This window comes from Sapajus apella, unplaced genomic scaffold (assembly GCF_009761245.1).
Source record: "Sapajus apella isolate SASKATOON/1434 unplaced genomic scaffold, GSC_monkey_1.0 scaffold17, whole genome shotgun sequence".
Classification (NCBI taxonomy): Eukaryota; Metazoa; Chordata; class Mammalia; order Primates; family Cebidae; genus Sapajus; species Sapajus apella.
In genome coordinates this window covers 15180395-15205845 of record NW_022436957.1, presented here as the reverse complement: position 1 = coordinate 15205845, position 25451 = coordinate 15180395, and the positions used below count along the sequence as shown (strand labels likewise).

General features: G+C 41.0%; 1 protein-coding gene across 1 annotated transcript in view; it reads left to right on the top strand.

The window, feature by feature from the left end:
• MAP3K15 (mitogen-activated protein kinase kinase kinase 15) overlaps positions 1-25451 on the top strand; it is a 148551-nt gene that overhangs the window by 18867 nt on the left and 104233 nt on the right. The window contains exons 2-3 of the mRNA XM_032286043.1: positions 5818-5957; positions 8179-8202. Of these exons, the coding sequence (XP_032141934.1) occupies positions 5818-5957; positions 8179-8202 (164 nt within the window). The remainder of the gene's footprint in view (positions 1-5817; positions 5958-8178; positions 8203-25451) is intronic.

The following is a 25451-nucleotide window of genomic DNA, read 5'->3' as shown; positions in this document are numbered from 1 at the left end:
ACACATATATATACACACATACATACATACACACACACATATATATATATATACACACATACATACATACACACACATATATATACACACATACATACATACACACACACATATATATACATACATACATACACACACACACATATATATATACATACATACACACACACACATATATATACACACATACATACATACACACACACACATATATACACACATACATACATACACACACACACATATATACACACATACATACATACACACACACACACATATATACACACATACATACATACACACACACACACACATATATATATACACACATACACACATACATACACACACACACACACACACACACACATATATATCTCACTCACTCACTCACACTCACTCTCTCTCTCTCACTCACTCTTACTCTTACAAAGACAGAGTCTCATTATGTTGCCCAGACTGGACTTGAGCTCCTAGGCTCAAGTGATCCCCTTGCCTCAGCCTCCAGAGTAACTGGGACTCTAGGCACATGCCACCACGCCTGGTATCACTTCTTAAAGTTTGCTAAACCAAGATAGGTAGGGTGGTTGTGTGTGCCTGCCTCAGGCTCAGAGAAGATGGTTTATACGATATGTGTTTTTTCCCTGAAGCTGGCCTGCGTCAGTAGGAACTGGAAGGTAATGGTTGCTAGGAGCACAGGGTGTATTTGGGAATGAAAATCTGAATTTTATCTCTTCCTTTTTACTTGTGATCTTTTTGCTTAAGATTTAGCCTGATATATAAATTTGTTGTGCCGCCAGGTAGTTCAGTTTTAGAGTGTGTAAGGAATGTACTGAGCCTCATCAGGGCATTGGGGAACACAGGACTTGGGGTTGGAAAAGCTGATTTTGAGCCCTGACTCTTTCATGCTCTCGTTGGGTGACCTTGGGTGAGTCTATTAACCTCTTGGCACTTCATTTTTCTACCTGTGAAGTAAAGCCAGTACTTGCCCTGCCTGCCTGCTAGGGTTCTGAAATTCAGCTGAGATGTCTTGTGAAAGTGTTTTGTAAATGGCAAAGCATGTGACCACAGTGATGATGAAAGCTTTTAGGTAACTGGTGCTCTCTTTAAGGGATAAAGCCCTTTTATATTTGTATAGAATAAAAGTTCCGATCTGGTGTTTTATCACTATTAACATTTATAAATCAAATGCTAAATTCATGTCTTAGAAATTCTGAAAGTAAGCCAATTGCATACTGTTTTGGTATAAATCCTCAAAGTGAACTTGGTCTACTGGCCTGAGTGACAGATGTCAGGCAAAAATTCCAGCTTTAGATTTGAGGCAGTTTTCCTATTGAACATGCATTGCTCAGAATGTTGTTCTTTTGTGCGGTTTTTTTTTTTTTTTTTTGAGTAGCAGTATTAATATGTTCTCTTTTCATTGACAGTGAAAAGTCTCCCAGTCCTTGGTAGAGAGGCCAGTGGGTCCCAGCACAGAATGTTGAGAAGGCAAAGGAAGGGAGGAAGTCATGTCACTTGATCAAAATGGAATCTTCCTGGCAACAAGTTCCTCTGCCAAATTCAAGGTTGCCTGTGAAAATGGGCTGCCTGACGTCAGGACTGCTGTCCCTATCCCTCCCTTCTGCCCCTTTCCGTGACTCCCCTTAGAGTCAAGATACCACGCCACTGCAATGAGTAAATTAGATATTCCTCCTATAGGATTGCTTCCTGGACACTTACTTATCTACATTAAAAATTATGTTTCATATATTAAATGACTCCCCTTTATCTGTTTCTATTTGCTTCCTTGCCTTTATGAACTAATTATAACAGTCACTATGGCCTTGAAATTATTATCTATGTTTCTACTTTTTCATAGCATCACTATGAAACATATATATATATATATATATCTTTCTTTTGAGACAGAGTTTTGCTCTTGTTGCCAAGGCTGGAGTGCAGTGGCATGATCTTGGCTCACTGCAACCTCCACCTCCCAGATTCAAGTGATTCTCCTGTCTCAGCCTCCTGAGTAACTGAGATTACAGGTGCCTGCCACCACACCTGGCTGATTTTTTGTATTTTTGGTAGAGACAGGGTTTTGCCATGTTGGGCAGGCTGATCTTGAACTCCTGACCTCAAGTGATCTGCCCGCCTCAGCCTCCCAAAGTGCTGGGATTACAGGTATGAGCCACCGTGCCCAGCCTCAAACATGTAATTTTTAACGTAGATAGTAAGAGTCCAGGAAGCAATCCTATAGGCAGAATGGCTAATTTACTCAGCTACAGTGGCATGTTATCTTGACTCTAAGCAAATGTGTTTGGGGAGTGGAATTATCCATTTGAGAGAAATTGATTAGGCTGCATTGTAGAGTGTTTCCTCAGCATAGATGTGGGTCCTTTCATTACTAGATGACCTCTAAAGGGTAAATTAGACTCTGAGAGTCTTCTGCTAAAAAAACAAACAAACAAAAACCCTCATGATTCTTTAAAAATATTTTTAGGTAAAACATTGATACTACTTTCAGTTCTCATCTTTTAGTGATATATCCTGAAGTGCTGAGGGATGAAATGAAACGATATGGTGTCTGGTAGGATTTATTTCAACATAACACAGTGGGGAGGGGTGGACGTTGGGGATGGTAGTAAAGATGAAACAAAGCCGGCCTTGAGTTGATCCTTGTTGAGGTGGGAGGTATGGAGATTTCATTATACTATTCTGTCTACTTTTAATGTATATTTATAGTTCTGCATAATACAATGTTTTTAAAAGCCCAGGAGCAGTGGCTCACACCTGTAATCCTAGCACTTGAAGAGACCGAGGTGGGAGGATTGCTTGAGCCCAGGAGTTCAAGACCACTCTGGGCAACATAGTGAGACCCTCATCTCTGTTATAAATAAATAAATAAATAATAAATAGCCAGGTACGGTGGCCCATGCCTGTAATCCCAACAATTTGGGAGGCTGAGGCAGGTGGGTCACTTGAGGTCAGGAGTTTGAGACCAGCCTGGCCAACATGGTGAAACCCTGTCTCTACTAAAAATACAAAAAAATTAGCTGGGCATGGTGGCGCATGCCTGTAGTTCCAACTACTCAGGAGGCTGAGGCACAAGAATCACTGGAGCCTGGGAGGTGGAGGTTGCAGTGAGCCGAGATCATAACAGTGCACTCCAGCCTGCACAACAGAGTGAGACTCTGTCTCAAAAATAAATAAATAAATAAATAAGTAAATAAAAATAAAAAGTTAAAAAACTCAACCATAGGTTTCCCATTGCCTCAAGGTAGGTCCAGCCCTCCCCCTCCAGGCTCATTTTCTGGGGTGTTCTGGCCCCAGGCAGTGATCTGTGGGTGGCCTTCACACTTACACCCTGGCTTTCCACTGTCGCCTTGCACTTGCTGGCTTCTCTTCCTGCACCGCTCTTTCCTTCCCTTTCATCCCGCGCATCCTCATCCCATTTGCCTGCCTATCTCTTACAGAGCCTTGGGTCATGGACAGTACCCCTGCCTCTAGGCCTTCTGTGACTGCCCTCTTCCCAGGTGTGGATTGTGTACCCTCCTGTGAGTGCTCTGTTCACTGTGTTTCCCTCATTTTGGTCGCCCTCACGGTTATCCTAACCATCCCCTTTCTTCTGGTTACCCACACTCTATTGTAGTTGGTTTTTTCTTTTGAGAGAAGGGATTATTCCCTGTTGACACTTCTATCCCTGGTACCCAGCACAATCCTGCCATACAGCAGGCAATCCATAAATAAAGAATAAAAGGCCCACTCTGGGGCTTAGTGGCACTTGGCCTCAGGTTCCCAGCACCTCTGTACAGAGCCAGCAGTGTCTGGTGCTGATGGGCCACCTGCCTGCCTTCTTGTTTCTTCATGCCCTTGTCAACTGGCCTCTTCTGTCCCATTGGGATTTTCAGTGACTTTTTAGTAGTCATAGCAGTGTGAGCATGAGTTTGGACACTACATTCCTATATCTCTACTGCACATGGCAAAGAGCTCCCATCAAACTTGGAACTCTTACGTCCTCTAGAATATTTTGAGTTTTGAAATGGTGCCCCACACTACTAGGTATAATTTAAACATGCTCACTATTCAAGGAATAAGTTGCTCTTCTGTTTTGCATAGGTCTCTATTACAGGATGCAACTCCAGGGTGCATTTTATTTATTTATATATATTTTTTGAGACAGGGTCTTACTCTGTCACTTACACTGGAAAGCAGTGGCATGATCACGGCTCACTGCAGCCTCTACCTCCCAGGCTCAAACTCTCCTCCCACCTCATCCTCCCAAGTAGCTGGGACTGCAGGCACACACCACCACACCCAGCTAATTTTTGGTATTTTTTGTAGAGGCTTCCTATAGTGTTGGGATTACACTGTGCCCAGCCAGGGCACATTTTATATTGTCAAGTTGATGGTGGGGCATGTGAGCCAGGCACTATGACAGGACTGCTTATTGCAGCAGTTTGAAATAGGAAAATGAATAAAAATCTGCCATACAACAGAATTCTATACAGAAGCAAAAATGCATGAACTGAAGCTAGATGTACAAAAAATAGCAGAGAATATATACAATGCAATATCATTTATGTGAAGTCTAAAGACATGCGAAACTGAGCATTATACTGTTAAGGAATATATATATATATACACATACACACACACACACATATATTTCTCTGCCTCCCAGGTTCAAGCGATTCTCCTGCCTAGGCGTTTATACATAATACCTTAGCCTAGGCATGGCTTCTAAACAACAGAAACTTACTTATTTATTTAAAGACAGAGTCTCACGCTGTCGCCCAGGCTGGATTGCAGTGGCATGATGTCACTTCACTGCAACCTCCACCTCCTGGGCTCACACGATTCTCCTGCCTCAGCCTCTGGAGTAGCTGGAATTACAGGCACCTGTCACCATGCCCAGCTAATTTATGTATTTTTCATAAAGATGGGGTTTCACCGTGTTGGCCAGGCTGGTCTTGAGCCCCTGACCTCAGGTGATCCACCTGCCTCAGCTTGCCAAAGTGCTGGAATTACAGGGGTGAGCCACTGTGCCCGGCCAGAAATTTATTTCTCATAATTATGGACGCTAGGAAGTCCAAGATCAAGGCAGACTCAGTGTTTGGTGAGGACCTACTTTCTAGTTCATAGATGGGACCTTCTCCCTGTGTCCTGGAATGATGAAAGGGGGAAGGCAGCTCTCCAGGGTCTCTTTTATAAGGGTGCTAATCCAATTTACAAGGACTTCATCCTCATTATCCAATCACCTCCCAAAGGCCTCATCTTCAGGTACCATCATATTGGGGGTTAGGTTTCAACATATGAACCTTGAGGGGACATAAATGTTCATTCTGTAGCACACATACATGCATGGAACTGATAAATACATAGATGAGGATAGAAGTGTTCTCTGGGCAGGAGGGAGGAGATGTAATCAGGGAGGGGCATATGGGGCCCTGAGAGTGCAGGTAACCCTCTGACTTGGGCTGCACAGTAGGTGCATGGTTTCTCATTGCATTATACTTTATGCCTTATCTATAAGCTAAATATATTCTTCGGATGTATGATATGTCATAATAAAAATAGCATTAAAAATCCATCAGCAAGTTCTAAGTGATGTTACATTCCCAGCACTTTGAAGAAGAAAGAGGATTTAAAAAAATTCTTACTGCGTTTCTTCCACAGTTCATAGGGTAATTTTAATCAAATCATTCCTTACTTTACCTAAAAGGCTGATGGCAGAAGTATACATTGCTATAGCTCCCCACTGGTGATCACCAGTGAGTAGATGAAGTAGACAGATCATCGCCCCTAACCCTGTCATCTCCTTGTTCATTACAGATGTTGCTGTGGTAGACATGAGTGATGTCTCCAGACAGCCTTCTCTCTTCTACCATCTTGGAGTCCGAGAAAGCTTTGACATGGCCAATAACGTGATCTTGTACCATGACACCGATGCTGACACTGCTCTCTCTTTGAAGGTAAAGGGTATTGTTCATCTTCTCCTGAGTACTTCTTTTTGGGAAAGCAGAATTATATGTCTAGCTGAAAAGCCACTGTAGCACAGAAAGTTGGAGAAAAACAAAGACTTGCTTGTGCAATTCTTTCCTTCCCGCCACAGGTTCTAGTTCATACGGGTGACTTCCTGGCCACTTTGTGAGCATCTGTGCTACAGTCATATGTTTGCAGGCGACTTGGGCATTTCCAGGCTCATTAGGGAAATGAAGGCAAACACTCCTGTTAGCTTCCATTGAAGCAGAGACACTGTTCTGAATTCCTTCATGAGCAATTGTATCCAAACCTACACATAAAAATCAGTTCTCAACTTGGATAATAATATGAAGACATTGAACAATTAGTGAAATGGACAGAATATTTTAGCATAGACATGATTAGTCTTTGATGTTATTTTCCCCCAATCTGAAAGCAAAGCAAAACTGAAAACTTACGTGTTCCTGCACAACTCATTCATTGTTAAGAATTTTTAAAATGTATCTTTGCAAGTTTGAGACAAGCTTTTTTGGACAACATAGTATTTTTAAAAAATCCTTATATTTGTATAATGGAAATGTTTAATATGAGTTATTCCAAAATTCAATGGATATTGGTGTCATTGAATATTTTAGTCAGAAAATCCTTGCCTATGTTAAATCATTTTAGAAATAATGGATTAGTTTCTTTACAGCAATGCTTCTCAGCCTTGAGTGCACTTCAGAGTTACTGGGAGAGCTTGTAAATATCCCCATGCCTAGCCCCACCCAAAACCAATTACATCACAATCTCAGGGATGGGGGCAGGACCCAGCCTGGAGATTTTTTTTTAACCTCCCAAATGTGCAACCAGGGGTGAGAACCGATGATTTGCAGAGTCAGCCTTCACAGACCTTATTTCTAAAGGTTCAGTTCCCTCAGTATTAAAAATCAGTCATAGATAATAGTACAAATTCATGCCAAAGTTGGACATTTTCATTGTGTTTCTTGAGATTTAATATTAACTAGATTTTCTGGGTGGTGTAAGGATTTGAGATTATTTCCTGGTAGAAATACCACCTGCTTGAGATGTGTAACTTGTATGTGCTCAACATCACATATACTTTACCTAGATATGTATTCAGTAATTATAGCAAAATACGTATTTTAAGAAGTCATTCGAATGACAGTGAAAGAAGAAACTTTTATTAATATACTTTACATTGTAGAATAGTTTCCCCAGGGCTATAAACCAATGTAAACTACATTAGATATTTAGATATTGACCTTTCTTTTACTGATTTTCACCAAGGTAGCTATGCTTAGGAATATTTAGAACTTAGCAAGTATGAAAGATATGGATAATTAATCTATATTTTGATGAGAAACATGAAATTATAATGTATTTTTTTCCCAATTTAGGACAGTTGTTTCTTCAACTGTGCCTTAGCAAAGCCCTCTGGAAAGTTCTGTGGACTAGATGTTTTAATTTTCAATGATACAGAAAAATATTTCCTAAAATGGAAATGGGTAGTCAGTTATATCTAACATCAGAAGAAGCAGTTTGTACTTGTTATCAGGAAATAAAAATCTCAGAATATGTAAAACATGTTTTACAGGGCAGCTGTCTAATTATGTTTTCTTCCCCTGGAAATATTGGTTGTCAGTGTATAAATGAGATAGTCAAGGGATGCCTAACTATCATACTAAGTTTACTGACTGAAATTGTTGTCACTGAATTTGAAGATTCCTAGACGGTTGTAGTGGGACGTCAGGAATTCTGCCACCAACATCCCTTCTGTAGGTAGGCTGACTGTGGTGTGGCCTTCACGTTGACTGATTCAAGAAATGGTTCCAGATCCAGGGATGGCACGTTGCCTTCCAGGCCTTTCCTTGCCATTGCTGACATTCTTCTCTGGAAAGGCGAGACGCAAGGCACTGAGCACCCCAAACTTGAAGCTCAAAATATCTTTTTGGCAAAAGCACTGGCACTGTTCTGGGGCAATCCTTAAAAGCATAAATGCCCTCTAGTAGTCCTACAGGCTAACCAGTGGTGATCAATTTTCTTTGGAACATGGGTGTTGCAATTCAGAGGTTCATTCTGTTATAAGCTTTTGGAGTGGGAGGTTTCACATGATTAATTCTTGCTCTCTAGAGGGGAATGCTGGCTAATGCTTATGGAAATTAACTGTTTTTTTAAAAAGCTATATTTATCTTTTCTTTTTCTTTTCAGGACATGGTAACTCAAAAAAACACAGTAAGTATTACATGTTCAGAATTTTATTTCTGAAAATAAATGTAAATGTCAATTCGTAAAATGCTTGCCTGAAAATCGCCCAGGTAGCAAGATGACTTCTAATCATGCCTGTTCTGTTTCTAAGGAGGACAGTTAGAAATCTCCCTATGCCTCAACCTGCCAGCTAGCCCCAGGCCCTACTCAGCCATCAAGCGTGTGGGCCAGAAGGCAAGGCCAGGCAAGAACGTGTATGTTCTTCATTACCCACTAGGACTTTGAGCCGGAACCTTCTGGGTGATTCCTTCTGAGCTGGGTCGATGTTCCATGGACCGCCAAGAATCTGTTTGCTGGAGTCAGTACTTCTCATACTTTTTTTTGCTGGTGTCAGTACCTCCCTCTCTCCAAGCAGAGTTTCCCTAATGATGGAGGAACGTGAACTTGTATCCCAGTTAATATGGGGCACAAGTTCCTTGCCACAAACTGGAAAGAAGTGGGATGGAATTCTACTTGCTTCTGTCCAATTTATGTACTGAAGTCTCCTGATTTGGCTCAAAAGTTCTTGAATTACATAGTTTTATTGTCATGTTGGTTTGAATAGTATAATGAAATCACCACCCCAAAAATGTTTTTAAAAGATCTTGGCCTTGGAAATGATGCTAAGGTGATTGTATACCTTTGAATGCACCCCACACTGCCCATCCCTCCAGACCTATGGCATTGTTTCAGAAACCATGACCTAGACTCGGGACGGGCCCTTGGTCCCTCTCCTTGGAGTCTTAGCCTCCTTCCTGCTAGCCCTTCTAGAAGGAGCGGGCCTGCAGACTCTCTTCCTATTCTAGTTGGGGTTCCTAGGAGAGGGAGAAAGGGCCCAGGAGGCAAAGGTCTTCCCAGGGCGCCCTCTGCAGAAGGCTTCAACCTGCAGCTTGGGAGCCCAGACTTCCCCAGGACCCTGATAGAACTCCCCACCTGACACAGAAGTTCCAGAAACAAAGCAAGTGATATAGTGCACGGGATTACTATTGGAGCATGAATTTCACAGGCAGGCCTGGAAGATAAGGCATCGGGTGGTTTTAGGTTCCTTTTGGAAAAGAAATGGGATCGTATGTGACTTTCTTTTGCCCCATTTCCATGCTGATGTTGTCCACCTGTGAGAGTCTTTCCTATTCTTCCTAGACCTTGATTTTTTTTTTTTTTTTTTTTTTTTCCTTTTTTTGAGGCAGTCTCTGTCGGCCAGGCTGGAGTGCAGTGGCGCAATCTTGGCTCACTGCGATCTCTGCCTCCTGGGCTTAAGCAATTCTCCTGCCTCAGCCTGCCGAGTAGGGATTACAGGCACCCGGCTAATTTTTGTATTTTTAGTAGAGACGGGGTTTCACCATGTTGGCCAGGCTAGTCTCGAATGCCTGACCTCAAGTAATCTGCCCTCCTGGGCCTCCCAAAGTGCTGGGATTTACAGGGTCAGCCGCCACACCTGGCCTTGATTTTTAAAATTACCTAATTTGTGGAAAATAGGGAAGAAGTCGAAGGAGACTGGGCCTGGGGCCCAGGAGGTGCAGTTGTAGCTGCAGGCCTGTCTCTAAGCAACACTGGGCAGTCAGTCATTCCACCTCTGCCTAGGCCTCAGGATCCTCAGCAGTAAAATGAGAAATGTTGAACTGTGCTATTTTGTTCATTGATGCCTTCCAGCCCTCAGCATCTGTGGTTCCATATTTGCTATACAAGCAAGAAGATGTAACCTGGATTTAATGCAAGAGATGGCTATGAAATGCTGATTCCTTAAAACAGCATGAGTTACACTGAGGCAAGGAGCAAGAAGACAACTTGTTTCCTTTCTACATTCCTGGCTGTTGGATGCTTCAGCACTCAGAAATATTCTGTCCTCCCGGAGACTTGGTGTCATGCTGTTACAGTTTCACTATATACCTCCCTTCTGGTGCATTCTCCCTCCTCCCAAACACCCAGGAATTCGTTAACATCCTTAGTAATGCCAAGCATACTTCAGCACTGTTCTTTCTAGGTATTTTGTTTGGTTTTTAGGAATAAACTTACTCTAAGGCAGTGGTCCCCAACCTTTTCATCACTAGGGACCGGTTTCATGGAAGACAATTTTTCCACAGAGCAGATGTGGGAGATGGTTTCGGGAAACTGTTCCACCTCACATCATCAAGCATTAGATTCTCACAAGGAGCATGCAGCCTGGATCCCTCGCGTGCGCAGTTCACAATAGGGTTTGCGCTCCTATAAGAATCTAATGCCACCAATGATCTGACAGGAGGTGGAGTTCAGGCGGTCATGCTGGCTCACCCACGGCTCACCTCCTGCTGTGTGGCCACTGACTGGTACCGGTCCATGGTCCGGGAGTTGGGGACTCCTGTTCTAAAGGATTTGGCAGCTAATCTCTTTGCTGTATTTGGCATTATGTTAGAATTTGGTGCCCAGTATTGACTGTCATGCTTGGTGAGATATGAAAATTTAGAGCACTCAGAAGAATAAAAAAGGATCCCAGGTGATGTGACGAATGGAAAATTGTACCTAAGAGGAAAAGCTAAAGGGAACTAAGCCTTGAGAGGGACCATTAGTAGTCATCTTCAAATGCGATCCTCTTTCTGAAAGTAAAGAGATGTTTACTTTTTCCATTCCAGATGGGATGGAAGTAGGGTAAACAGAAAAATTGTTTGGGTCAGCAGAGTGGACATCTTGCAACTAATGGTGATTAAACATTAAAATAGGGGCTGGGTGCAGTGGCTCATGCCTGTAGTCCTAGCACTTTGAGAAGCCGAGGTGGGTGGATCATCTGAGGTCAGGAGTTCAAGACCAACGTGGCCAACATGGCAAAACCCTATCTCTGCTAAAAATACAAAAATTAGCCAGGCATGGTGGTGTATGCCTGTAATCCCAGCTCCTCAGGAGGCTGAGACAGGAGAATTGCTTGAACTCAGAAGGTTGAAGCGAGTTGAGATCATCCCACTGTACTCCAACTTGGGCAACAGGGTGAGACTCTGTCTCAAAAACAAACAAAAAACCATTAAAATACAATGTCACAGTAAATTGAGTGGCTTCTAAGGAGAATTTGCTCATTTGTCCCCTCCATGTGGACTGGGGGTAACCCTGGAATCAGACACCTGGATCATCTGACCCTAGAGATTCCGAGAGACAATCTGATGGAATTGTGGGTTTGTGATCATTTTGGAAAGATTTTTATTCAAACACATACACACACACACACACACACACACACACACACACACACACACACATGAGTCACAGTTAGTGAACAGTAAAGTCTTGTGAATAAGGAGTACAAATTAGATGACATACCCTGAACATGTAGCCAGATGTTTGAAATGATTTATGAACATGTGAAAACCAAGATGCTTTGAGACCTCTTTTCAGGGAGTCATTTGATATTTCAAAAATTGTACCTTTACCCAGAAAGGGAGATGGAAAAATGAAAAAATAACAACATTGAAATTGTGCTTGATGATGTGCTTCATTTGGCAGCATAATGGGCACATTTGTCTCCATTTCTTTTTCCTTTTCTTTCTCTTTTTAGATGGAGTCTTGCTCTATAGCCCAGGCTGGAGTGCAGAGGCATGATCTTGGCTCACTGCAACTTTTGCCTCCCAGGTTCAAGTGATTCTCCTGCCTCAGCCTCCTGAGTACCTGGGACTACTGGCATGTGCCACCATGACCCGCCAAGTTTTTTTTTTTTTTTTTTCAGTAGAGGCAGCGTTTCACCATGTTGGCCAGACTGATCTCAAACTCCTGGCCTCAGGTGATCACCCGCATTGGCCTCCCAAAGTGTTGGGATTACAGGCCACGTTGCCTGGACATCTGTCTCCATTTCTAGAAGAAGTTGATTTGCAGGGATGCCGAGGCCAGGAAGCTAATCTCCAGGCTTCAGAGTGGACCACCTGCAGCTCTTCTGGGCCTCTTTGCTCTTTGGAAACATGCTAACAGTTTTTGTGCTCACCTCTTTATCAGATGATGCTCATATTCTTCTGTTCTGGTTTGGTTTTGTTTTTTGAAATGCTTTATGTAGGTACAATTTACATACCATAAAATGTACCTAGTTTAAGCACACACAGCCAGTTGTGGGTTGTTTACCACAATCTAGTTTTAGAGCATTTCCCTGACCCCAAAATGATTATTTGCTGACAATCTCTCGGCCCACACCCAGCCCCAGGCAACTGCCAGTCTGCTTTTTGTCTTATAGATTTGCCTTTTCAAGACTTTTCATGTGAAAGGAACCATACAATATGTGATGTTTAGCATCTGGCTTCTATCACTTAGGATGATGTTTTTGAAGTCCATCCATGATGTTGCATGGATCAGTAGTTCTTTCCTTTTTATTACTGAATGGTATTCTACTGCATAGATATTGCACATTTTATCTATCCATTCCCTGGTAGGTGGACATTTGGATCGTTTCCACTTTCTGGCCATTATGAATAATGCCACTGTGAACATTTGAGTACAAATCTTTGTGTGGGCGCATGTTTTTAATTCCTCTTGGATACATACCTAGGAACGGAGTTGCCAAGTCACATTGTAAATATAGTCTTTTTTTTTTTTTGAACTGGAATCTCACTCTGTTGCCCAGGCTGGAGTGCAATGGTGCTATTTCAGCTCACTGCAACTTCTGCCTCCTGGGTTCAAGCGATTCTCCTGCTTCAGCCTCCCGAGTAGCTGTGATTACAGGCACCTGCAACCACACCTAGCTAAAATTTTTTGTATTTTTATTAGATACGGGGTTTTACCATGTTGTTTTGAACTCCTGACCTCAAGTGATCCGTGTGCCTCAGTCTCCCAAAGTGCTGGGATTACAGGCATGAGCCACTGTGCCCGGGCAGTAAATATACCTTTAACTTCTTAAGGAACTGTCAAAACAATCCAAAGTGGCTGTACTATTTTACATTTCCACCAGCAATGGGAGGTACAGTTTCTTCACATCCTCACCAATACTTGGTGTCATCTGTCTTTTTATGATAGCCATTCTAGTATGAAAATGATACATGAGTGTAGTTTTAGTTTGCATTTCCTTAGTGGCTAATGATGTTGAGCATCTTTTCATGTGCTGGTTAGTCACTCATAGTCGTCTTTGGTGAAATGTCTATTCAAATCTTTTGCCTATTTAAAATTGGGCTGTGTTCTTATGACAAAGCTGTGTAAGAGTTCTCTATGCATTTTGGAAGCAAGGCTCTTAGAGGTTTTATCAGTTATTTCTTTTATGGATCGTGCTTTTGGTGTTGTATCTGTGAACTCTTAGCCCAAACCAAGGTCATGAAGTATGACTCCTATGTTTTCTGTTAAATTTTTTATAGTTTTAGCTCTTACATTTAGGTCTCTGATCCATTTTGAGTACATTTTTGTATCTGGTGTGAGGTAGATGTCCAACTTCATTCTTTCACATTTGGATACCTAGTTGTCCCAGCACTGTTTCTTAAAAACAAACAAACAAACAAAAACACAACTATCTTGTCATCTTTGAATCGTATTGCCACCCTTGTCAAAATCAATTGACGCCGGGCGCGGTGGCTCAAGCCTGTAATCCCAGCACTTTGGGAGGCAAAGGCGGGTGGATCACGAGGTCAAGAGATCGAGACCATCCTGGTCAACATGGTGAAACCCCGTCTCTACTAAAAATACAAAAAATTAGCTGGGCATGGTGGTGCGTGCCTGTAATCCCAGCTACTCAGGAGGCTGAGGCAGGAGAATGGCCTGAACCCAGGAGGCGGAGGTTGCGGTGAGCCAAGATCGCGCCATTGCACTCCAGCCTGGGAAACATGAGAACACCTCCTTCTCAAAACAAAAAAAAAAAAAAAAAAAATCAATTGACTGTATATGTAAGGGTTTATTTTTGGACTCTCAATATTATATTCCATTGATATATGTGTCTACTCTTAAACTAATACCACCCTGGTTTAAAACATTTTTTTTTTTTGAGACAGGGTCTTAGTCTGTCACCCAGGCTGGAGTGCAGTGGTGTGATCACGGCTCACTACAGCTTTGCACTCCCCTGGTGCAGTAATTCTCCCACCTCAACCTCACGAGTACCTGGAATTATAGGCGTGTGCCACCCTGCCCAGCTAATTTTTCTTTTGTAGAGATGGGTTTTTGCCATGTTGCCCAGGCTGATCTCAAACTCCTGACCTCAGGTGATCCACCTGCTTTGGCCTCCCAAAGTGTTGGGACTACGGGTGCAAGCCACCATGTCTGGCCTGCCCCTGGCCCTTCAAAAAAAAAATACATATATATATACATACATATATATATATGTATGTATATATATATACACATATATATATGTATATATATATACATATATATGTATGTATATATATATACATATATATGTATGTATATATATATACACACACATATATAATTTTTTAAAATTTATTTATGAATGACAGGGTCTTACTCTGTCAGCCTGGCTAGGGTGCAGTGGTGTGATCACAGCTCACTGCAGTCTGCACTATTTTGATTACTGTAGCTGTGTAGTAATTTTTGAAATTGGGAAATGTGAGTCCTCTTTGTTCTTTTTCAACATTGTTTTGGCCATTTGGGCCCTTTGAAGTTCCACATGAATTTGAGGATCAGCTTTTTCATTTTTGGAGGGAAAAAGCCATTGAATGTTGATAAGGATTACATTGTATCTGTGAATTGCTTGGGTGATATTGACATCTTAACAGTTTTAAGTCTACTAATCCATGAATGTGGGATGTCTTTCCATTTATTTAGATCTTTTTAAATTTATTTCAGCATATTTTTAGTTTTCAGTATACAAGTCTTGCACTTTCTTGGTTACACTTACTCCTGTGTATTTTATTCTTTTGGATAGTCTTGTGAATGGAAATGTTTTCTTAATTTCCTTTTCAGGATTGACTTTAAAAAAAAATACCTGTCACAGAAATCTTTAACACTACATTTCACTTCATATTTCAGTATTTGATTGAGTTGAAAATGTAATTGACTTTTTGGTTGGAGTTCTACAAAAATGGCTTCCGGTTTTTCCTGTGTTATTTTCATCCATTTTAATTCTTATACTATTTTATGCTGCTTTGGAGATGACAGAGGTAGCCACTTTCAGCAGTTTATCAGTTTAGAAAACATGTTTATGTAGTGACAGATCAAGGCTGAGCCTTTATGAAAGTAAAAGAGTGGTAAAAAAACAGCCAACCTCAAGGCTACTTTATCTGTTTAACCTTGGAACTTCTTAGTACTTTGCCACTAGTGTACATAGTCCATAGGCATTGCGTAGCTTCATTTGTTTTAATTTTCCTTAGCAAGGATAATCATACCTTCATCCTTACAGCTTATTTTGCAGGTTGATTTCCTTTAGACCCAGACTCTGAGGCTGAGGTTAGGGTACAGGAGGTTTATTAAGGGATGCCTTTGGGGTGGCTGCTGGGGAAGGGGGAGTAAAGGAAGCAAGACTGGCCAGAGGGAGACATGCCGCTGAGATGCAGGCTCCATGACAGCCTTGGCTGACCACATCGGGAGGGAGGCCTGGAGCTGAAATGGCCTTTCTGAGTTGTCTTGGGTTGGGATGAAATGGCCAGGCCTCCATGTTCCTCCACTTGTCCTGCTTCACTGAAAGGAATGTAGCTTGGATGAGATACTCTCTGGAACTGAGGCAGTTCAGAAGGGACTAACAGTAAGGGGCTGCTAGTTAGAGTGCTCTCAGCAACTGGGGCAACGCATCCTTCCTTAAAGCAGGGGTTCTGGTTAGCATACCTGAGCTGAGTGTCCACTGCATTATAATTATTTCATTTGAGAAATGTGTGTATGTATGTGTGTCATATATAACAAGACTAAGAAACACATTTCCCAGGCTTAGAGGCACAGCCATAATTTTTTCCACTGAATTGATAGGTAAATTACCTGAAAGCTGTGCATAGCGTTGCTAGAGATGCACCATGGAGACCTGCACCTTCTCTGTCTGCCAGGAGAATTACTGGGAGAAAACAAGGCGTTCTACCCAGTACTTGCAGAGGGAATTATTAAAAGTACATTGGACTTTATTTTCATTTGTCATGTCCTAAAGCCAGAGTTCACAGTTGTTTTTTTAAAAAACAGAGTTAAATTTCCAAGGTAGGATCATGTTATTTTTTAAAAAAAACAAAACCTTATTAAAAAACGCATTATTAAAAAACTAATCTGATTCTTGACCTCTGGTCTAGGTGATTTTTTTTTTTTTCTGGAAAGCCAGTGGGATTTAAGAGAAACTCATTGTTCCAATTAAAATAGTTATCTTTATAATCAAAATAAATTAGAAATTATTTGAGAAACAGACACTGGAAATATTAGGGACATCGTCTTCAATACTGGAAGTCTTTCCTCTGGCCGAGGAACGTGTGTAGGCCTCGAGGTCAGGGTAACAGAATTTTTCCTGGTTTTTCCCTCTTGCCTTTCTCAGGTCTTCAGTTTCCTATGGCTTAGGACTCAAGATAATCAAAGATATTATGGATTACTTAGGGACACTTTGGTGGAAGACAGTTAAGGTTTTTTTCTCTTTTCTGTATCCTTTGGATTTTCTGAGCTCAAAATCAAGATTTCTAGTCTTTTATTAGCAAAGACTCAATTTCAAACAAGAAAGCTACCTCTCGTAATGGAGAGGGATAATTTTATCTTACACACAGAACATGAATCATGTAAAAACCTGTTCTTTGCTTCCTCCCTCCCCCTCCTTCCCTTCCTCCTTTCTTTTCCTCCCTCTTTCTCTTTTTCTCTCTTTCTCTCTTTCTCTCTCCTTTTTCTTTTCTTTCTTTTTTCCCTCCCTCCCTCCCTTCCTTTTCCTTTTTCTTTTTCACAATCTTGCTCTGTTGCCCAGGCTGGAGTGCAGTGGCATGATCTTCGCTCATTGCAAACTCTACCTCCCAGGTTCAAACGATTCTCCTGCCTCAGCCTCCTGAGTAGCTGGGATTGTAGGTGCCCACTACCATGCCCAGCTACTTTTTGTATTTTTAGTAGAGATGGTGTTTCACCATGTTGGCCAGGCTGGTCTTGAATTCCTGAGCTCAGATGATCTGCCTACCTTGGCTTCCCAAAGTGCTGGGATTACAGGCCAGAGCCACCGCGCCCGGCCCCTTTGCATATTTATTTTATTTGTGTATGTTCTCTTATTTCTGCCTCATCTTAGATTGTTAGTCTTTTTGTCTTTTTGTTGTTGTTGTTCCTGACTGTGGTCTTGCTCCTGTGTGTTCTCTTCAGTTTGAGTACTCTGGGTCTGTGAACCATAAAACTTTTCTCTGCACCTCTTAAATATCATGGGGGTAATGTCAGAACCAAATTATTTATATTTAATTCTATCTACCAACTGGATATGTCTTTCATATCCATGGCACCCATCTAATTTTTTAAATTGAGACATAATTCACACACCATAGAATTCACCATTCACCCATCTGTTGAGCACTTTGTACAGCTTTATTTTATTTAAGGATATTTCAGAATTAAGTGGAAGTGGCAGTTAGTGACAAGAATCATGGTAGGGCCTGAGATTGTCTGGCTCTGTGGTCTTCTGTAGGCCAGTTGGTTAACCTTGCTGGGTCTTGGTTTCTTTCTCTGTTAAATGAGATTATTTTAATGAGGTGACTTTTGAGATTTGTGCCAGCTCTGAAATAATCCTGTGACTCTGTGATGGCCATTCAGTTGTGTAAACAAAGTAAATCAACTGTCGCAACAGCTTAGCCCTCCATGGCACACTTCCAGCAGGGAAATCTTCGTTTACTTTTAAGTGGCACAGTATCCTGATTATTCTGTTGAAATTGTTGTATAGCTTCTGATTATTTTTTTCCGGTTATGACCAGATAATTAGGCAAAGGAGTAATGTAGAATGCTATTTGCATTGATCTAAAAAGAAAACCACTGCATTTTTCTGGACAATGTATATATGTGTATCTAGCTGGCTAGACAATTATATCTCTTGAGCTTGTGTTTTTTGGAGTTGTGTCAACTTGGATTTTCTTCTGTAATAAATTAACTTTGTTATATCTGGTCACATGAAATAATTTTTAAAATCTATTGTCCCATATTTGTTCATTTGCTCCCTAAATTTTCCTGGAAACAATCTTCTGTGTTTTGTCAGTTGTGGTTTTCACTAAGTATTTGTGACCTGCTTGTATGACAAGATATAAGCTCCGAAGTACCACATCGTGCCAGCAATTGAGATGTGCATTCTTCTGAAAGTGCTCGGAAATCAGTTCATCTTGAGTAATATTAAGTAGCTTTCCATCTACCTTAGATACTTTTTCCCCCTCTTCTCACTTGGGCATTTGTTGACTGATTAAATGTTTGTATCACTATAAAAAATGTTTTCTGGAAGGTCAAGCCACAAGTCTCATTATGAAGTTGGCTGGCACAAACTGACATATCATACTTGCTCCAAAGAATTAATTTATAAACCCTGTGCTGCTGTTGACCAGCTTTGCCACCTGCTGTGAGCCATAAATAAAAATAAGTGCTGGTGTAATGAGGGACCTTGGCTTGTATACCTTTCTTGGCCTTCTCGGACCTTTGGATGCCTTACATGGGGTGCCTGCAGAAAAGAGGGAAAATGTAGCCAACCCCAAGCCTACTTTATCTATTAAAGCTTGCAGTTTTTTAGTAGTTTGCCACTAGTGTACATAGTCCATAGGTATTGCGTAGCTTCATTTGTTTTAATATTCCAGCTGCAGAGGAGCCAGCTGAGGAGCAAATCGTAGCTGTCCTTAGCTAGCGGCCATGATTGACGCCAATGGACAACTGAGTGGAGGCTCTGACTTGTTCTGCTCTCCTGGACTGTCCTAAAGCACCTAGGAAGCTGTTTGCAGATCAGCCTTGCACTGTTTATTCATGGAGAGCTTTGTATGTGCAGCCCACTGAAGAAACTCTTGACATTTTAGGCCTGCAGTTAGGATGTTCTACATGAAGCATCTAAGAGTCATGATTGGGGGTTTTTAGCCTTTTAGGGGTCACAGGACCCCTATGCCAGTCTGGAGGAGCCTATGGGCTCTTCCCAGAATATGTTGGTTTTTTTTTTTTTTTGAGACAGAGTCTCACTCTGTCGCCAGGCTGGAGTACAGTGGTGTGATCTCGGCTCACTGCAACCTCTGCCTCCTCCTCCCAAGTAGCAGGGACTACAGGCAGGCACCACAACACCCAGCTAATTTTTGTATTTTTAGTAGAGACGGGGTTTCACCATGTTGTTCAGGATGGTCTTGATCTTTTGACCTTGTGATCCGCCTGCTTCGGCCTCCCAAAGTGCTGGGATTACAGGCGTAAGCCACTACGCCTGGCCCACAGAATATGTTTTAAAGCAGGGATCCTCAACCCCTGGGCCACCAATGGGGCCACACAGCAGGAGATAAGCAGCGAGTGAGCAAAGCTTCATCTGTATTTACAGCTGCTCCCCATTGCTCATATTACTGCCTGAGCTCCGCCTCCTGTCAGATCAGCAGCGGCATTAGATTCTCATAGGACCGCAAACCCTATTGTGAACTGTGCATGTGGAGGATCTAGTTCACATGCTCCTTATGAGAATCTAATGCCTGATGATCTGTCACTGTCTCCCATCACCCCCAGATGGGACTGTCTAGTTGCAGGGAAACAGTCTCTGGGCTCTCATTGATTCTAAATTATGGCGAGTTGTACAATTATTTCATTATATATTACAATGTTATAACAGTAGAAATAAAGTGCACAATTAATATAATGCATCATCCTGAAACCATCCCCAACCCCCACGCATCTGCTCCGTGGAAAAATTGTCTTCCATGACACCAATCCCTGGTGCCAAAAAGGTTGGGGACCACTGTTTTAAAGTGTTTAAATACAAAGAATTACAAAGGAGACCCTTCATATAAAAATATAGTTATCAAAATATTTTAAAGTTATACGTAATTATGTGCTTCTTTAGTAATGTCTTAAATAATGAGATCAAACAGCAAGTCTTAAAAACTGTCATAATATTTGGAGTAGTGATGGGTATAAAAGTTATTTTGAGATCTCTGCAGGAACTGTAATGTGATATGAAAAAGTCTGTGACTTCTGTTACCAACAAAGTCTTAAGTCTCAAGTCTACTACACTAGGGTATGTTACCTACATTCCTAAGTGAAGGAAATGTTACGTTTCAATTGAGGGCAGATGATAAAGGTTGAATTTTTTTTTCTTTCAAGTTCCCGCCACCACAAGAATGAATGGATCTCAGGTTTAGAACTCCTAGTCCATTCTAGAACTATTGCACATAGAAAATATTTGTGCAAGACAAAGGGCCATGATTAAGCCTCTATTGTCTAATGAGGCTGACACTATTATAATCTCCACCTTAAAGATGAGAAAACTGAGGTTTGAATAGATGAGTACATTTTCCAAGGTCATCTGTTTAGGATGGGATGAAGCTGGAATTCAATCCTTGGCCCTCTGAATTCTTCACTACATTGCTATGCTTGAGTTGAGATGATACGTTGTTTCTATATTGATAAAGTATTTATTGTTCACCAAACTGCACACGTGAAAAACAACACTACCGAGTTCAGCTGAGAGGAGGAAGAAATTAGCATACCTTTATACACTGTGTGTAGGAGTGTAAATTGCTCCATCCTTTCTGACAGCAGTTTGGTCAACCTATATTAAGAACCTTAAATTTGTTCTAGTAATTTCACTCCTGGGAAGCTATCCTCAGGAAAAGACCACAGTACAAAGATGCCGTATGCAAAGATGTTCATCTCAGTGACACAGGAAATTTCAAAACAAACTGAAAGTTAAGCAATAGAATAATGGTTAAGTATCTTATATATATTTACCAGATGGTGTATCGGACAAGCATTAAAAATAATGGCACTTAATACTATATAACTGAGCTTTTGTAATGAGTGCTTATTAAAAGCATCTCTTATTTAATCTGAGTGATGACATGGGACAGTCTTTTCATGGTGGTGATATTTATAGATGGTAGTATGGAACGTGTTAATTGCTAGGTCAGGAACTAAAACCTTTAGAGGAAAAATTCCTCTACTTCCTAGCCCTACACTGTCAGAGACGAGTGGCTTTTCCTTGGCCCTCTGACCTCACTTACTATATCAGAATCACCCTTTTGGAAATATTTGGAGAGAGTTTAGAATAAGAGTTTACATATTAATGTGGTTAGCATACTGGTTCAAATGCCTCTTTATGTAGGGAACTAAACTGCCTTTGTTAAATTTGTTTTGATGAGTTGGATTCTTAAGATGTTTCCATTTATAAATGTAACAACTACAGATAGCTGATCCTAGTTTGCTATTGAACATGTGTTATGCTAATCATTGTTTTTATTTTTAATTTCTCGTCTCTTGACCAACAAGAGTCTGAATGTGTTCCATCTCTTGAAGATGTTTAGGTCTATTCTTCCTCGTTGTAAGAACAAAAGTACTGTACTTAAGAGCTTGTGCTTTTATTTGGAATTCTATGAATTCCTTTTAAAAATGTAGTCATTAGTCCCAATTTCTGTCAAATTTCTTAAACTTTCTGGAAGAGTTTCTCAAAGGAAGTATTCTTACCTTCCTGAGTCTCTAGATTCCTGCTGTCTCTTCAGTTCTGTTCATTAAACTCACTCAGCTGGTTTCAGAGTTCATGCGTTTCTTCTCTTTCTCCTTATTTTTCTCTACCTATGGCTAAACATTTTCTCCATGGATCAGATCCTCTGCTAACTGGTGGTAGTCTTCATCAGTCTCTGCTGCTACTGCTCTGCCTTCTTGAACAGTACTTCTTGTTCACCAAAGAACTTGTGATGGCACATATCATGTTTGTCAAAATCCACCTTTTTTATACCTCATTATTTAGGATTTCAGCAGAACTGGGGCAAAGTTTACTCTTGTAATAGTTGGGAAGACTAGGTTTGCTAAAGGAATAACATCAAGATTTCAGCAGAAATGTTTGTTTTGGAAACAATTTTAAGACATAATTCTATACAAATAGGTTAGATTCTTATACCTTCAATTTACCTACCTGTTAAGCTCAGAATTATTTAATTGCAATGTTTATAAATATGTTTGTATCATTTCTATTAAAGAAACAGAAGAAAAGAGAATGTAGGTGGGGGGATAGAGAGAGTTAAATTAATCTTGTAATTAACCATTTCTGGTACTTTCCATTTGTTCCTGTGGATTCAAGTTACCATTTGGTGTCATTTCCTTATTCCAATATAGCCTTGTTCCTACTAGTATCCTTTTGCTGTTATTTTCAAATATATTTCTGTATGAGCCCCAATACATGATTATATACAACATTTTCTGCAACTCCATTTTAAATCAGTTGAGAGAACAGAGGAGAGGAAATTTGCAACTATACTATCTTTTATAATTGCATACATAACTACCTTTACTGGTATTCTTTGCTTTTTATCGTGTGAATTTGAATTACTGTCTGGTGTCATTTGTTTTCAGCCTGAAGAAATTCCTTTAGTATTTTCATAAGATGGGGTCTGCTAGCATTATCTCAGCTTTTGTTTATCTGAAAATGTTCATATTTCATCTTCATTTTTGAAAAAATAGTTTTAGTGGACATGAAATTCTTGATTGACTTTTTTCTTTCAACATTTTGAATATGTCATCCCATGGCCTTTGTTGTTTCTGATGAAAAGTCAGACATTAATCTTACTGGAATTCTCCTGTGTATGACAATATATTTTTTTCTTGCTGCTTTCAGGATTTTCTCTCTATCTTTCTAAGTTTTGATTGTGACGTGTCTGGGTGTGGACCCCTTTGCTTTTATTTCACTTGGAGTACATTTAGCTTCTTGGATATATAGATTTAATTTTTTAAAAAAATCACATTTGGGAAGTTTTCAGCAATTATTTCTTTGGGTATTTTTCTGCTCCTTGCTCCTTTCTCTCCTCTTCTGTGACTCCTATTAGGTGTCACGTATGTTGGTGCACTTAATGCGTCCTGTGTTCCTTTAAGACTTTGTTCATTTTTTCTTCTTCTCTGTGTTCTCCAGATTGTGCATATCTCTACTGATCTATCTTCATGTTTGCTGAACATTTCTTCTGCCACTCAAATTGCCTGTCAAGCCCCTTGAGTGAATTTTTCATTTTGGCTGTTGTACTTTTCAACTCCAGAATTCCTCCCCCACTCTCCCTGTTTTTTTTTTTTTTTTTTTTAGGTAATTGTTCTCTATATTCTGTATTTGAGATATCGTTATAATACCTTTCCTTAATTCTTTAAGTATGGTTTCCCTTAGTTCTTTGAACATATTTGTAGTATCTGCTTTCATTGTCTGCTACGTTTAATATCTGGGTCCTTTCAAAGGCAGTTACCATTGCCTGCTTTTTTTCCCATATGTGGATCACACTGTCCTGTCTCTGCACGTTTTGTATTTTTTTGTTGAAAATGGAACATTTTAGATAATATATTGTAGAAACTCCAGATACTGATCTTTCTCCCTTCTGCCTCTGGGGCATGTTGTTTTTGTTGTTTGGTTGTTTATTTGTTTGATAACTTGACTTGTTCAGTGAAGTCTATTTTTCTGCAATGTGCAGCCTCTGGTGTCACTCCTTAAATGGCACACTCTTGGGCATGTGCACAGTTACTCTGACTCTTGTATTCACACCCAGGAATGACAGTAGTTGCAGCTAGGCTCTCTTTGACTCACTGTTTCCCTGATCTCACTGTTGAGTTTCTGACTAATCTTCTGTATTGGTCTTGTACAACTGGTATTACACCAGTTGTTAATCTCCCTCCTTAGCTGATTGCTCTATTGTTTTTGACAATACCCTGAGGCATAATTGTTCCACAATTTGATTCGATTAAAGATTTGCAGGAATACTCCTCAAATCTAATCCCTGAGGCTTGCTCTGACCTTGGGAAGGTTACTCTTAGCTGTCTCTTTCCTAGTTCTCTCTGTTAAACTTCTACCCGGTCTATCCTTTACTTATTCCTATCCTAGAGCTACCAACCTTCTCTTAATTGCCATCCGCCCAAATCTCCATGATGTTTTGTACAGCACTCATAAGTGTGAACTTCCCCATGCCATGTTCCCCATAAACTCACTCCCCTTGTGAAGAGCTGCAGTTCTTACAACCTGCCTTTCCCCTGGGCAGAGCTCTGCACTACAGCTGTGGAGATGACAGTGGAGACAGCAACCTGCTTCTCTTGGAGTGACACCCTGCTCTGTGAATGGGGTGCTGGGTAGGGGTGACAGCCTCTGGTCTTCTCAGCTTGCCTCTCTTGGCATGGGACCTTCATTCTGTGAAGAATCTGGGGCAGGGTCTTGGCCTGTTTTGTTTTGTTTTGTCTTTTTGGGACAGAGTCTTGCTCTGTTGCCCAGGCTGGAGTGCAGGGTCACGATCTTGGCTCACTGCAACCTCTGCCTCCCAGGTTCAAGCGATTGTCTTGCCTCAGCTTCCCAAGTAGCTGGGATTATAAGCACCCACCACCACACATGGTTAATTTTTGTATTTTTAGTAGAGACAGGGTTATACCATGTTGACCAGGCTGGTCTTGAACTCCTGGCCTCGTGATCCACCTGCCTCAGCCTCCCAAAGTGCTGGGATTACAGGCGTGAGCCACTGCACCTGGCCTCTTGGCCTGTTTTGCACTGTAGGTGTAGACTGGGTAGAGCACAGAGGCCCTGGTCATCTTGACCACACTTGCCTGGAATAGAGCTTCTACAATATCAGGCTATGGGGATAAGAATGCTGGTGGCCTGGTCTTCCCAGGGAGAAACAGTGACTCTGGACAGGGTGCAAGAGGGAGCCCTGTTTTGTCTTGGCCACACCTACTTAGAGTAGAACTTCAGTCATTCTGTGCTGGGTGTGGGGGCGGGGGAGCAGGTTATGACCCAAATGCTGCAGAATCTCACTGTTACTACCAAGATTTAGATATTCTTGAATAAAATGTTTTTCCATTTGCTGCATGCTCTTAGCACAACTTACAGAGACTTAAAATCAGGGGTGTTCAATCTTTTGGCTTTGCTGGGCCACATTGGAGGTAGAAGAATTGTTTGGGCCACATGTAAAATACACTAACAATAGCTGATGAGCTATTTTTAAAAATCTGCATAAATCTCATAATGTTTTAAGAAAGTTTACAAATTTGTGTTGGGCCACAATCAAAGCCATCCTGGGCCATACATATGTGGCTGGTGGGCCATGGTTGGAAAAGCTTGCTTTAAATGGTTTTTAAAAAGATTTTTCACCAGTTATGATTGTCTTTCTGGGGATAGGATCTGGGAAACTCCTTACACCTCCAGTCCAGCTTTAACTTTTTGAAAATAACAAACTACGTTTCTTCAAAGATATTTTCCCTTCTAG